Source organism: Alosa alosa, chromosome 8 (genome assembly GCF_017589495.1).
Source record: "Alosa alosa isolate M-15738 ecotype Scorff River chromosome 8, AALO_Geno_1.1, whole genome shotgun sequence".
Taxonomy (NCBI): domain Eukaryota; kingdom Metazoa; phylum Chordata; class Actinopteri; order Clupeiformes; family Clupeidae; genus Alosa; species Alosa alosa.
The window spans coordinates 31,991,233-32,006,090 of NC_063196.1; the positions used below are offsets into that span (position 1 = coordinate 31,991,233).

The following is a 14,858-nucleotide window of genomic DNA, read 5'->3' on the forward strand; positions in this document are numbered from 1 at the left end:
GTGTTTTCAGCTGTTTGGCATTTGAGCTTATGCAAATTGTGAACCATTCTCAGCTCAGGCATTTTCCCAGCAGCACTTAAGACTGCAGTTATAAAACCTCTCCTGTTGTGTTTGCGGTCAAATGTGACCGATTGACAATTCTTTTCTCTCAAAAATATTGTTACCTTATTCTGAGTACCATGAGGCGCCATGACTTAATACAGGGCATCTGAACACACAAAAGAATTTTTGATAATTGTCATGACAATTTGAGTGTTTTATTTAACACCCATGTGTATTCCCGGTCTCAAATATGACCGGCCATTAGAAATGAATGGGTGAGAAAATGGTGTATAAAATTGAATCCAGACACATACTTATTGATTTGATGGACTGTATATGTGCTTCTGTACATTAAAACAGTGGTTCTCAACCTTTTTTCAGTGATGTACCCCCTGTGAAATATTTTTTCAGCCAAGTACCCCCTAACCAGCGCAAAGCATTTTTAGTTGAGAAAAAAAGACTTAAAACAGAGCGCTGTGACATCGGTGTCTAATTTATTAAACTTTGGAACCATGACTCCATCCATAAACTTCAACCACGACTCCATCGTTTGAGTTTTGACAGTGATTGACAGGTCATGGCGGGTGGCATGTGACAGGTTGGGTCGAACCATCCTGGTATGGGGGACTCTGGGTTTTTAGGATAATGAAATTGAATAGCCTACTGAAATATAAAATTAATTTTATGAACTTATATTTTCCTGACATATGTATTAAATAATTGTTTTTAAAGTTTTTTTTGCATGGATTCTACTTTTTAAATCTATGTACATTTTAACCCTAAGCTGTTTTTAGGGCATTTTCACTACCTTTATTCATAAGGATTTATTCTGGTCATTGTAAGTGCCACACACACATATTATGTATTGTTTATTTTCAGCAGAATCTAGGCAGATCTGCCATCATTCCATGTATTAGTACTAGCATTGATTTTATTTAGATTTTTAAAGAATTAAAATATAAAAAGCGTATTATAAAAATTATTATATTTTGATATGTATCTCACCACAGCAAGCTCATAGCTCCACATGCATTTCATGTGTGTGTAGGGCAGACTGTCCTGAATCTGGCAATATCATTGCCATGGTGGAGGAATTCTCTGGGGCTGAGCAATTTACAGACATATGTGGTGTGTGCCTTACAGAAATAAATGCCATTTTTTTATTTAGTGATTTAATGACCTTTCTGCGCTCCATATCTGTGACACGAACTGATCTGACCTGACTTGACCCGAGTTTACTTGTCTTGATACATTTCATTCATCACACATTCATACTATCTCACATCTCACTATTTATTATGAGGTAATTGTATGCAGTTATGGCTCATTTTCCATTCTTTATTCACATTTAATAATCGTCTAGTATTTCTGAGTTCAGGGCAATCTGGCCAAGTAATCCAGCACATTGTTCAACATCTATACAGCACATTCATCCACTTCAACACTTTCAGGTGAACTTAATTCAAGAGCAGGTTGCAAGGCCATTGGTTTAACATTACGATTCAATTCCTGATCAGTTTCTTTCCTAATTTGCCTAATCATATTTTCTAGGTCAGACAGATTATCTTGATAGCTAGCGCTGAATCTAGCCTTTCTGCGTTTTCGCCTTGTTAGACGTAATGGTTTTGTGCTACCGCTCTGTGGTCCATTCGGATGGTGTTCAAGCAACACGTCACTTTTCACCTAATAAAAAATCCATATTTGTCTGCCATTTTGAAAAATGCCATGGCCCCCAGGGGCCAAATCCGAGGCGCCTAAGATTCTAAATGTGATCAGAGCTCCTTTGTGAGTTTCCCTACCAAATTTGACGCTTTTATCATAAAATAATCCATTGTTATGAAAATTTAGCTTAACCACTCCACTGCACTGATAGCATTCAGTGTAAGCAATGGCAGACTTCCTTTTGGTATACCATGGGGACACAGCAAATTAGTCTTCTCTGGCATGGCGTAGAGTCACGCCGTGCAGATGGGGGGGATTTCTCTCTCTCCTGCTCTTGGTGGATGCGGTGACAACAGCAGCCTGAGTCACCCTTGAGTCTTGCCATGGAAAATTCTCCCCTGGGTGTTAGTCCACAGCGCTCGTTTTCACCAGCGACAAAAAAACAGCGGAGCTCAGCTGGGATGATCCACTGGGCCTCGGGCCAGTATTCGTCAGGTGACTTCTGGAGTAGATATTTCTATTTCCAGGAACCGTCCGTTTTGAGGCATGACTAATTACATGTAGGCTACGTATTTACATGTAGACGTGTTGTTTATTTGCGCGGGATAATGCTAATGAATCATTCCACTGAGGAGCAGAAAATCAGTCTCCCATAAAAGCCTTTTACTGGACACTGCCCATTAAAGAGAGGGACAGTATCTCTCCTTTGTTTGTAACTTTGGCATCTTTGACAAAAAGTTCTAAAGGGAGAATTCCAGCGCAATGTGTTTCACATCGGTTTCTGTTTCTTGAGGTCACTGAGTATTGTCGGTACAAAAAATAATAATGTGCAGCTACAGTGCTACACTCCAGTGCAGCTGCCCGGCTACTCTAGCTGTTGGCTGCAGCAACTCGAGCTTGATTGTGCTGATATGTTTTTCTATTTTTTTCTGTACCGACAGTATTCAGTGACCTCGAGAAACAGAGATCTATGTGAAACATCGCGCTGGAATTCTCCTTTAAATCCACTGGACAATCTGTGGGACAGAGGAGCCTTAAGAGGCCTAAGTGGCTGTTAGCGGCGTGTGAAAGCCACTGGGCCTCGCGTACTGGCTGTGTGTACAGTGCTGTGCTGTGCTGTGCTGTGCTGTGCTGTGCTTGGCGTGTGTGGGAGCTACGCTACGCTAAGTGTCAGGACAGTAAGCCCGGGGCTCACGAGCACAATGCCATGTGCTAGTCACAGGGATTAGACTGCGATTAAAACAGTAGCCTCTGTAACCCCTCTGCAGCCAGCCCGCTCACTGGCCAAATCAAACAGCCAGAGTCCACATCGCCCACTGACATGTGAGCGGGCTACAGCTCTCGGCTGCCTGCTGGGTAGGATGTGTGTGTGTGTTGTGTGTGTTATGCAGTGGTCTTCCCAGTAACTCGAGCCTATCTAATCTTTTGGCACAGTGTCTGATATGACAGTTTTGTGGCTGAGATCAACCAGTAGTTCTATCCAAAGAGAGAGAGAGAGAGGGAGAGACACAGAGAGAGAGAGGGAGAGACACAGAGAGAGAGAGGGAGAGACACAGAGAGGGAGAGACAGAGAGAGAGAGAGAGAGACAGAGAGAGGGAGGAAGGGGCCGAGCCCTAAGGTTGGATTGCAGGGAGTAATCACATCAAGCAGAGCTCTGAATAATACATTGCCTGACTTCTACAGTCTACCGCACGGGCATTGTGTCCCTTACAACTTAAGAGGACTTGACCTTTTAATGCCTTCTTTTGATGTTTCCTCTTCTGTTCTTTTATTATTAATTACAGGTTTGCTCATAGCAAATGCTCTTCAGCTGATTATCCCTATCAGTTATCTACAGTAAGTCAATGTGATCAGTAAGAAGAGTTTCATCTGCTGTTGTTGCTGTTTTCAGCAGTTTTTTTTTACTCACTAAGAAGTCATAAGTGGGGTGATGAGTGATTGGGCATCGCACAGACGATCATGTGACGTTTATCAAGGGCATCAGTTACAGGGCCACTGTACAGGGTTACAGGATATGGAAACATATCAAAAGGACAGGACACATGGCTTTGTTTCTGTCTAACAGACTCTGAGTGAAGTGCATAATTTAGAAGCCACTAAGGAAGCATTGTCAGAGATGACTCTTCAAGGACGTTTCATTGAATGACTGAAAAGTCAGATGTGCAATATCTCCACCGTGAAGGGGAACATGTGACCATGACCTGAATAAAGTCTCAGTGTAGTGTGCTTTTTGTAATCAAATAAAAAATAAAACTGTACTGTTTTGATTTTGTTGCTACAGTTGATTGGGAGATATGAAACATGGTGGAATATGACTGGTGTATTCAGGTTGAGTTGAGTTTGTGGTGGTTTTGGGATATTGTTTAAAAGCTAATGAAAGAAAAGGGGGAAAAAAAACTAAGAGATTTTGGCCACTATGCCCATTTAGTGCTGTCTGTAGCCTAAGGTGCTGCAAGCTGCCCACATTCCTTTCAATGACTCAGAGCTTTCTCTTGCGTCAAAGTACCCTTACAACAGAGCTCACTCCCTAACAGATGTGCCGATACACACACACACGCGCATACATACACACACACACACACACACACACACACACACATAAACACACACACTGATGGCAGATGGCAGACAACTGTGTGTGTGTGTTTGTTCCCTGGATGAAGCTTAGTCAGGGTCTTCCTCTTACGTAATGCATATCAGTGTGTTTGTGTGTGTAGCGCTGGTGGGTAATTGTATTGGAAGGAGCATGTGTATGTTGGCATGTATGTAATGTTGTAGTGTTCCCCAAAGCATGGACATATGCAGAATTAGTGCTGAATGCCCGTCTTGTTCTGGCCTTCGCTGATGTGTGTGTCTGTATGTCTGTGTAAGTGTGTGTGTGCGTGTGAGAGAGAGAGAGAGAGAGAGATTGGGTTTGTGTGGAAGTCGAACACACTCGCTACACTAGCCACACTAGCCATATTAAGATTAGCCAATCAAAAAGATACAAGGATACAAGGAAGTTTATTGTCACATGCATATAGTTACTGGAAGTAAGAAATGCAGTGAAATTATGTCTGGTGTCAGCCTATTTATGCATTAATGGGGGTAAAAAGTGCAGTAGAAGAGGGGTTTAGTAGATTAAGTGGCAAGGGCTGCATAAAAAAGGTGGGTTGGGATTGGGCGGGGGGCACCAACAAGGAGCACCCAAGAGCAACAGGGGCAAGGAAAAACTCCCTTACCAAGGAAGAAACCTTGGGCAGATCCACGGCTCAAGGGGCTAACCCAACTGCCAGGGGTCTTGGTGTGTGTGTTGGGGGATGACAGGGGAGATGGGATAGTGTGCTGTGTATGTGGGGAGAGGGCAGTGTGCAATATGTGTGTTGGAGAAGCTTCCTGATGAAATAATGTGCTGTGTATGTAGGGGGGGGGGGGGCAGGGACTTACTATTGCAAGCAGAGTACTGTATGTAATGTATGTGAAGATGTGTGTGTGGGCGGGAGGGGAGTGGAGCAGTGACTGTGTGTGTGTGTGTGTAGTGTGTGTGTGGGTAGGTGGGGGCAGTGTGCTGTAAGTATGTAGAGGATGTGTGTTGGAGAAGATCCTGAAGACAATGTGCTGTGTATGTGGGGGGGGGGGGGGTGTAGCAAGTATGTAGAGGAGGCTTACTGTAGCAAGCAGTGTGCTGTATGTATGTGAAGTGATGACAGTGATGATGTAAGTGTGTATGTTGGGGATGGGGGTGGGGTGGGGGGTGTAGCAAGTATGTAGAGGAGGCTTACTGTAGCAAGCAGTGTGCTGTATGTATGTGAAGTGATGACAGTGATGATGTAAGTGTGTATGTTGGGGATGGGGGGGGGGCAGAAAGGCTAGGCAATCAAGGACATGGGTAGATGGAGGATAAATCAAAAATAATAAATAAAAACTTCTATGGAGATGTGCAAAAGTTGGAGAAAGTCAGATGTGTGTGTGTGTGTGTGTTTTGACGTGTGATGAAATAAGAAAATAAATAAAAGGTCTGTAGCATAGGGAGAGGGATGTAAAAGTGCTAAAAGTCTTGTAGGTGTGTGTGTGTGGGGGGGTCATGAGTGCTGAGGAGGGAATGAGTGCAAAGTCAGTATAGTGTGAGTTCAGAGTTGGGAAATGTTTGAGAGTGCTGAGGAGTGAATGTGTGCAAAGTCAATATAGTGTGAGTTCAGAGTTCGGATGGCCTGGGGATAAAAACTTCTCCTGAGTCTCTCAGTTCTGGCTTCTTGATTTCAGTGGTAGGAATAATCCATTGTTAGGATGAGAAGAGTCCTTCAGAATCTTTTGGGCTCTTAGGAGTACTCTTCTGGAATAGATATCTTGTAGAGCAGGGAGTTGAGTTCTTATAGTAACGTTCAGCTGAGCACTACTCTCTGCAGAGTACTACAATCTCTACTGTAACTGTGGAGTTCCCATACCAGGTGATGATGCTACCAGATAGAACACTCTCAACCGCTGAAGTGTAGAAGGCCTTCATGATGGATGTAGAAACTTTGAATTTCCTTAGCTGACGAAGGAAGTAGAGTCGTTGTCTGGACTTCTTCAGAACATATTGAGTGTTAACAGTCCATGTTAAGTCTTCAGTAATGTGGACACCAAGGTATTTAAAACTTGTGACTCTCTCTACAGGTTGCCCGCTGATCATTAGTGGGGGTGTAACTGTAGTTCTGCTGCTGCCTTCTGTAATCCACTACCATTTCCTTGGTTTTATTGATATTCAGTGTCAAGCTGTTAGATTGACACCACTGTGCTACCTCATCAACCTGATCCAAGTAGAGCTGTTCATTGTTGTTACTAATCAGGCCCAAGATCACTGTGTCATCTGCAAACTTGATGATGGAGGTATGACTACTGTTGGCTTTGCAGTCATATGTGTAGATGTTGTACAGCAGTGGACTCAAAACACAGCCTTGGGGAGCACCAGTGCTGATGGTTAATGAGTCAGATGTCAGACCCCCCACTCTAACCACTTGTGAACGGTTGGTGAGGAAGTCAAATATCCAGTGACACAGGGTGGTGTGCAGTCCTAAGGCCTTCATCTTTGTGACCAAGGTGAGAGGTAGCCCCCTCAGTTTAGCCCATGATAACCATTTGTGTAGAACCAGTGCACATTAGCCTCAACTCAACTCAACCAATGAGTATTTAAAGAAAAGGTCAGCTCAAAATGTTTTTTTTCTGTTTAATGTGTTACTGTAAGTGACAGATTGTTGATATGTTTAAATCACTGTGGAAGGCACAGAACGTTTCAACCACAGATTCTAGAACAGAGCTCTGTTCTAGAATCTTTGGTTTCAACCACAGGACGGAATCTCATTTACTCTGTTGTAGGCAGAAACCATAGCTGGCTGACATTTCCGTATCTGATCGTCTTCGAACCTCCGACTTTCGTTCTTGATTAATGAAAACATTCTTGGCAAATGCTTTCGCTTTCGTCCGTCTTGCGCCGGTCCAATAATTTCACCTCTAGCGGCGCAATACGAATGCCCCCGGCCGTCCCTCTTAATCATGGCCCTGGTTCCAGTCCACGCAATCGACCGATACATAATCGCGTTTCACATTGAATAAGTTCTCTGTCCACTATCTAGGTTTCATCTCTTTGACGGTTTCCTCTGAAAATCCTCCCCGGCAAAACACGTGTGTGTGTGTGTGTGTGTGTGTGTGTTTGAATGTGTGTGTGTGTGTGTGTGTGTGTTTGAATGTGTGTGTGTGTGTGTGTGTGTGTGTGTGTGTGCGCGCGCATGTGTGTTTGTTCGTGTCCAAGCTTGCCTCTCTGATGCCCCCTCTCACCTCTCTCTCACACAGCTCCTGAGAGAACTGAAGCACCCCAACGTGATCGCCCTGCAGAAGGTGTTCCTATCCCACAGCGATCGCAAAGTGTGGCTCCTCTTTGACTATGCCGAGCACGATTTGTGGGTGAGTGGACGTACCTTGTGGTGGACAGCCCTGGCTTCTCTGCTAGTCGCCCCATCTTCTAGCTTCCTGTCTGCATATCAGCTGGGCAGCTGAAATCTGGTTCCTGGTCTTTCTTTAAAGTTTCAGTTTCGTGAGTGCAGTCTCACTCACAATGGGCCAGAACAATACATAGTGAAAGCTTCTGCTTGGTTAGTGTGAAAACCTGTTGCCTGACTGGCTCTTTGAAGATATGATCACCCAAGCCCTGATCTAGCTCATATAACATTATACTAGTTAAGTTGAATGAAATTATTTCTTCATTACAAGAATATTAAGTTGAATGCATTTCTTCATATTTTATGTTTTGCTGTCAATACTTTACCTTACTGTAATAGATAGATAGATAGATACTTTATTGATCCCTAGGGGAAATTCAAGGTCACAGTAGCATACAGACATACACACACACATTCACTAACTACTAAAAGTAATTAAAAGTATATAATATAAAAAAAAACACAACTAAGCAATAAGGACTGTAGAAGATAAAGAATATACTAAATATACTAAAATACAAATTATACTAAATAAAGCTTAATCTAAATCAATTCTAGAAAACAGTATCCACATAGTGGGTGATTAATCAATCAGGTGCGCTTGCAATGACTGAAGCAGGGATTGAGCATGTGGTCCTCTGTGCATAAGGTACGGTAAGGTGCTCTTTGTGAATGAGTGTCATGGTGATGGTGCAAATGAGTAAGTCAAACAGTGCAACAGTGCAAGAATAAAGTCTGTATATCTATGTATAAATAACTATTTTAAGAAAAGGTATAAGTGTGGTCACAGTTCGGCTGTGGCATGGAGGGAGGGGTTGTGCATATGTGCTAATAAAGCACGCAAACAGTTCGGCTGTGGCATGGAGGGAGGGGTTGTGCATATGTGCTAATAAAGCACGCAAACAGTTCGGCTGTGGCATGGAGGGAGGGGTTGTGCATATGTGCTAATAAAGCACGCAAACAGTGAGGCAGAAGACAATAGTAAAATGGCTAGTGGACAGACAGTAATGTAATGTAATGTAATGTAATAGTGTGCGTGTGTGTGTGCGTGTGCGTGTTTGTGTGCGTGTACGTGTGTGTGTGTGTGTGTGTGTGTGTGTGTGTGTGTGTGTACGTGTGTGTACGTGTGTGTGTGTGTGTGTGTGTGTGTGTGTGTTTTTGATCCAAGTGTCAGTGTAATGTTGTAATGGGCGTTAACTACTGAGCTGATTTGACTCTAATCTAATCTTCCTGTGTGTAGCACATCATAAAGTTCCACCGGGCCTCCAAGGCCAACAAGAAGCCTATGCAGCTGCCTAGAGGGATGGTCAAGTCCCTCCTCTACCAGATCCTGGATGGCATTCATTACCTCCATGCCAATTGGGTGCTCCACCGAGACCTGGTAGGTCCTACTCTACAGGCAAACCAGAGAGTAGACTGACATAGACAGTGTGAGACTTAGTAATGTTTGAAAATACTGAATGGCTCATAGCTTCAATGACAAAACAGAGAGAAAAGTAAACTCTCACACGGTTGATGCTGGTTAGGTAGATAGACACACACAAGCACGACCGCACACAAACAGATAGAGATAGAACCACTGAGATTGTGCCTCATGCCATTTAAAACATTAGCACATATATTTCTCTTTGGCTAGTGGGCGTAGTCATACAGCTCTGGAAAAAATTAAGAAACCACTGCACATTTTTGTGATGTCATCCTATGGTTGCTGAGTGACATTTGCATAAGTTGACAGTCATATTCAAATTTGCAGTGGTCTCTTAATTTTTAAAATGACCAGCAACTCATTCGAATGTCACTCAGCAGCCATAGGATGACGTCAGAAAAATGTGCAGCGGTCACTTCATTTTTTCCAGAGCTGCTGTACAGTATACTGTACTCTGTTTCTTACACATGGTGATCTCCATTACTGCACTTGGTCTGTACTCTTACTGCACTTGGTCTGTGTTCCTACTGCACTTGGTCTGTACTCCTACTGGACTTGGTCTATATTCCTACTGCACTTGGTCTGTACTCCTACTGCACTTGGTCTGTGCTCCTACTGCACTTGGTCTGTACTCCTATTGCACTTGGTCTATATTCCTACTGCACTTGGTCTGTGTTCCTACTGCACTTGGTCTGTACTCCTACTGCACTTGGTCTATATTCCTACTGCACTTGGTCTACAGTGTGTTCCTACTGCACTTGGTCTGTGTTCCTACTGCACTTGGTCTATGTTCCTACTGCACTTAGTCTGTGTTCCTACTGCACTTGGTCTGTGTTCCTACTGCACTTGGTCTGTACTCCTACTGCACTTGGTCTACAGTGTGTTCCTACTGCACTTGGTCTATATTCCTACTGCACTTGGTCTGTGTTCCTACTACTGTGCACCATAATTAGTGACTTATCAAGGCTACGCTAAGCAGGTGAAAGGTTCCTGATGTCAGTGTGTTAAGAGAGGAGATAAGATTGCACCAAAAATAACCCTTGAATGAAACCAGTTCAGTTGGTCTATCAGAAGCTAAAGATTCTCCCTTGAACTCTTTCGTTTTCATTTGTGCTCTAAACATTAAACTTTGGCTGGTAACATCTAACAAAGAACCTTAAGAGAGGTTCCTTGAGAAGTCCCTTGTCAAATTATTTGAAACTCTTAGAGGTTGTCCCATGGCTTGTAGAATAACCCCTGACTGATCTCGAGTAAAGCTTATGATACATGGGACGACTTTTTGTGCACTGTTGCTGTGCAACCGCACAACCAGTTCCATTTATTCTGATGATCATGATTATTTGCCTACAGATGATGAAAAATCTCCAGAAAAGAAATGATTGCTCAGTATCAATGGGAACATGCCAGAACCGCAATAATGAGGAACGCTGCCCAGCAACGTTGCTCAAAAATGTGCCCCATGGGTCATCAATAATAAGGAACGCTGCCCAGCAACATTGCTCAAAAATGTGCCCCATGGGTCATCAGCTTAAGACTGTAGTCTCTGGGCTCTTCTTATGACCTCAGCATTTGTTTCTACTGCAATCCCTGTCTGTTTATTATTGTGGAGCTGGCTGCTTGGAGCAGAGACCCACCTCCCAATCTCCCAGCTTCACCTCACCCCCGGCCCCAACCCCAGCTCCGGCTCCGGCTCCTGGTCTCTTGGCGTTCCTGTGAGACTCTCTCCTCTGCTGGTTTCCCACAGTCCTTTCCTGGAAGTGCTGCCTGGTCACCTGCCTCACATCCCAGCTCATTGTTGTGTAAAAGAGCCTCGCTGACCAGCTGAGGTTGTGATTTTAGGGAGGGGTTCATAATGACCCAGGGTCACATGCATTCTGAACCCCCCCTCACCACACACACACACACACACACACACACACACAAACATAATTTTATCTGATCGAGTTGCCCTGACTAATGCATGCACGCAAACTCATTGACACACACACACACACACACACACACAGACACACACACACACACACACACAAACACACACACACACACACACACAAACATACACACAAACATAATTTTATCTGATCGAGTTGCCCTGACTAATGCATGCACGCAAACTCATTGACACACACACACACACACACACACACACACACACACACACACACACACACACACACACACACACACACACACACACACACACACACACACAAATACGTATCCCTCTATGTACTGTAGATGCTGCAGTTTCCCTTTAAAGCAACAAACTTTGTTGTAACTTGTAACACTTTGGTGTTAACAAACGTATTACATGCATCATAGAGAATGAATACAAAATGCTTTTGAGCGTGCCTACACCCACACATCCAGGTATGTGACATTCCCTTTTTAAACGCATGCCTTTAAGGTGGGATTAGTTTCTATGCCGTTCTTACACAACTGTAATGGTCGAAGTTATTGTGGAGGCAGGAGGAGTGTGAGCGTGTTGGATTCCCGCTCGTTTGCTTAAAACTCTCTCTGTGAATTAAGTGCACTTGACACAGCTGTTGACATTTTCGCCACGGCGCAGGGAATCTGTTTACTGGGTCATAATCCTGCCAGCGCACAGGGAATCCCAGTGCTCACGGCGCTTCCACTTAGATCAGAGGAATCTCATCAAGATCATGACCTCTTATGCAACCCTGATGCTCCCAGCTGCCAGGGCGTACAGGAAGTCCCTGTCTCGCTGCCCCGTGACACAAAGTCAATACAAATGCGTCGTTCATTTGCCAACATCTCGCCAACAGACAGGCTTTGGGATCTGGAATGGAAAACTAGCAGATCATATGTCTGTTATGGTGGGCTGTTTGTTAGTTAATCAGTGCTTTTACTGCAGGGTAATGGGGTTGGGGAATACCAAGCATAATAGTTCTTTAGTTGTAAATGCACTAAGCACACTAAAAAGTTACGCAAAAGCAAAAGCTGAAATAGCAAGTTTGCTCAGAAAGCAAAATGCTAAATGCTAAAATAGCCAGTATACTTCCATAGCACACCCCCTGAGCTGAGAATGTCCATACAGTTAGTGAATCCATCGCCCTTGACCTCGCTGACTCGAGACGCTCAAATCAGTCACTTTTGATCACAGTTGCCACAGGGGCTAAGGATTGCTTGTTTTTTATGAATTCTTCGCCTTTTTTGAATTAACTGGTCTGTTCATGTTGCATGTCAAAAGACACACATACCCTACGCTTAGCTGATGCAGTAATTCCTTGGAGGGCAACAGGTCCATTCTTGCTCGGCGTGGGTCTGCTAAGGTGTGACACTAATCCTCATTTCCTGATAACTCATATGCGCAAGCTTTGATTGCCCAAGAATCAGCACTATAGCACTGGCACACCTTGCAGCCAAAGCAAATATGTCACAGCATGACATGACAAGAACGGTAACAGTCCATAGCATGCTAAGGGCTAATGCATAGCAAGTCCATGCAGTGTAAGTAAATGGTGGCTAAATGTAAGGATGTCTATGCCAATGCTGTTCAAGCATTCTTTTTACCCCATGCAGGCTAAAAGCCTGATGTCCTGTCATGAGCACACTGAAGCAAATCCCTAGCAACTTGCAAATAAAGTATTGCATCTTGAATCTTGAGTCATACTGTAGAGCCACTCTTCTGCGGGTGAATGAATGGCCCTGTTAAACATGTGCTCAGAGTGTTCTCTGTAGCTGCTCTATCTGATCAGCAACCAAGGTTAATGCACTGTCTCCCCCGCTCTCACTGCATTCCTAACTCTTCCTGCCATTGTAGATTTGGGCCTGCGTGCGTAAACATCACACGCTGTTGACGACTGGTGCGACGGCTGTTTTTGTTGTCATTAGGCTCGCGGCTTGTTTTGGAAAAAAACTAAACAAAATGCTGGAGCGTTCAATTTGCGACTGGCCACAGCGATTGTAAATCTACTCCTCAGAAATTACAGTGTGTCGGCGGCTTGGTGGTGCGGCACGAAGGGCCCGTGTTTACAACAACAAGCCCTCGGCGAGTACACAACAACAAGCCCTCGGCGAGTACACATCAACAAGCCCTCGGCGAGTACACAAGACAAGCCCTCGGCGAGTACACAAGACTGCTCCCACCCGAACGCAGCCAACTGCTGCTGGCGTGCCTGAGAAGCCACAGACAAATTTCTGCGACGTTTGATTGCACCTTGGGTTTTTCGGTCTCTGGCGTCGCAACACACAGAGCCTTTCGCCGCAGCCAGACTCTCCAGAACGTCGTAACGTTTAGCCTCACAGCGCAGCATCTCATTCACCAGAGCATTTGTTCATTATTTCTGGGCTGTGTGTCTCTGTTTCTGCTGAGTGTGTGTGTGTGTGTGTGTGTGTGTGTGTGTGTGTGTGTGTGTGTGTGTGTGTGTGTGTGTGTGTTGTGCCGTACGTGGCGTGAGGGCAGGAGGTTGGGGTGTGTGACAAAGCTGTGGTGTCAGGTCGTCAAGGTCAGGGCAGAGGAGATCTATCGAGAGTGCCGTGTCCAGTGCTGATGCTGAAAGAAAGCGGCCGAATGATAACAAATGATTCTCTGTCTCCTGTTGAGTCATGAGTTGCACTCAGGGCCCATACGTGCACTGGCTGGTGGTATGCATGCGCTGGCACACTGAGCTCCAGTGGAAAAATCAACCCCCACCCTTTTAGCCATCCATCCATCTATCCCCCACTCCACTCCTCTCCTCTCTTTTCTTCTCCTCTCTTCTCTTCTCTTCTCTTCTCTTCTCTTCTCTTCTCCTCTCTTCTCTTCTCTTCTCTTCTCTTGTTTTCTCTCCTTTCTTCTCTTCTCTTCTCTTCTCTTGTTTTCTTCTCCTCTCTTCTCTTCTCTTCTCTCTTCTCAGACCCCTACATCAAATCAAAACATGCTGCAATTTGCTTCAGTCACCCACAAGTGCCTCAAAAGTCTGAGTGAGTGTGTGTGCCTTGGTTAATGCATGTGTGTGTGTGTAATACATTAAGGTGTGAAAGTGTTTGCCTAGAGAGAGAGAGAGAGAGAGAGAGAGAGAGAGAGAGAGAGTGTGTGTTTGCCCTTCAGTGAATATGTAAGCACATTGCATTGCATACATAAAAGGGTGTGTGTGTGTGTGTGTGTGTGTGTGTGTGTGTGTGTGTGTGTGTGTGTGTGTGTGTGTGTGTGTGTGTGTGTGTGTGTGTGTGTGTGTGTGGGCATAATGAAGAAGGTATTAGGTGCAGCACAGACCACATTCCATATCTCCCAAGGGGCTTGCTATCTTGCACTGAGAGAGAGAGAGAGAGAGAGAGAGAGAGTGTGTGTGTGTGTGTTGAGAGAAGGGCTGGAGCAGGCCCTGGTAACAGCATCTCTCATGCCTCCGCCAGTCCTGGGCTTACATAACTCTCTCCATCGTTCTCCGCACTGCCCCTCCCCCTCCATCTGCACACACGCACACACACACACACAAACACACACACACCCTTCCCCTACCTTCCCTCCCCCTCCCATAACCTTGTTACGTAACAGCCTCTATACCCTCTGTGTCCACAGTATAAGTGCAGTGGGATTGCTGTATTTGTCTCTGTGAGTGTGTGTACGAGCAAGAGTGTATATGAGAGAGAAAATGAGAAAGAGAAGTAAAAAGGGCTTTATTTATTTATTATGTTTTATGCATTGAAGGAGAGAGGTGTGCGTGTGCTTGTGCGTGTTGGTTAGAATCCATGTCTCCTTTTGTGAGTCTGCTGCTGCTGACTAGGCATTTGACGAACAAAGTCTGGCAGATTCCCAGCTGCAAACCTCCTT

The 14,858-nt window shown here is 44.6% G+C and overlaps 1 protein-coding gene across 10 annotated transcripts in view; it reads left to right on the top strand.

The window, feature by feature from the left end:
- Positions 1–14,858, top strand: part of cdk19 (cyclin-dependent kinase 19) — a 70,871-nt gene that overhangs the window by 25,784 nt on the left and 30,229 nt on the right. For all 10 annotated transcript variants that reach the window (XR_007194412.1, XR_007194411.1, XR_007194415.1 and 7 more), the window contains exons 3-4: positions 7,514–7,624; positions 8,900–9,040. Coding sequence is in view for 3 of the 10 variants with exons in the window: in XM_048250959.1 (XP_048106916.1) it covers positions 7,514–7,624; positions 8,900–9,040 (252 nt within the window). In the remaining 7 variants the exon portion in view is untranslated. The remainder of the gene's footprint in view (positions 1–7,513; positions 7,625–8,899; positions 9,041–14,858) is intronic.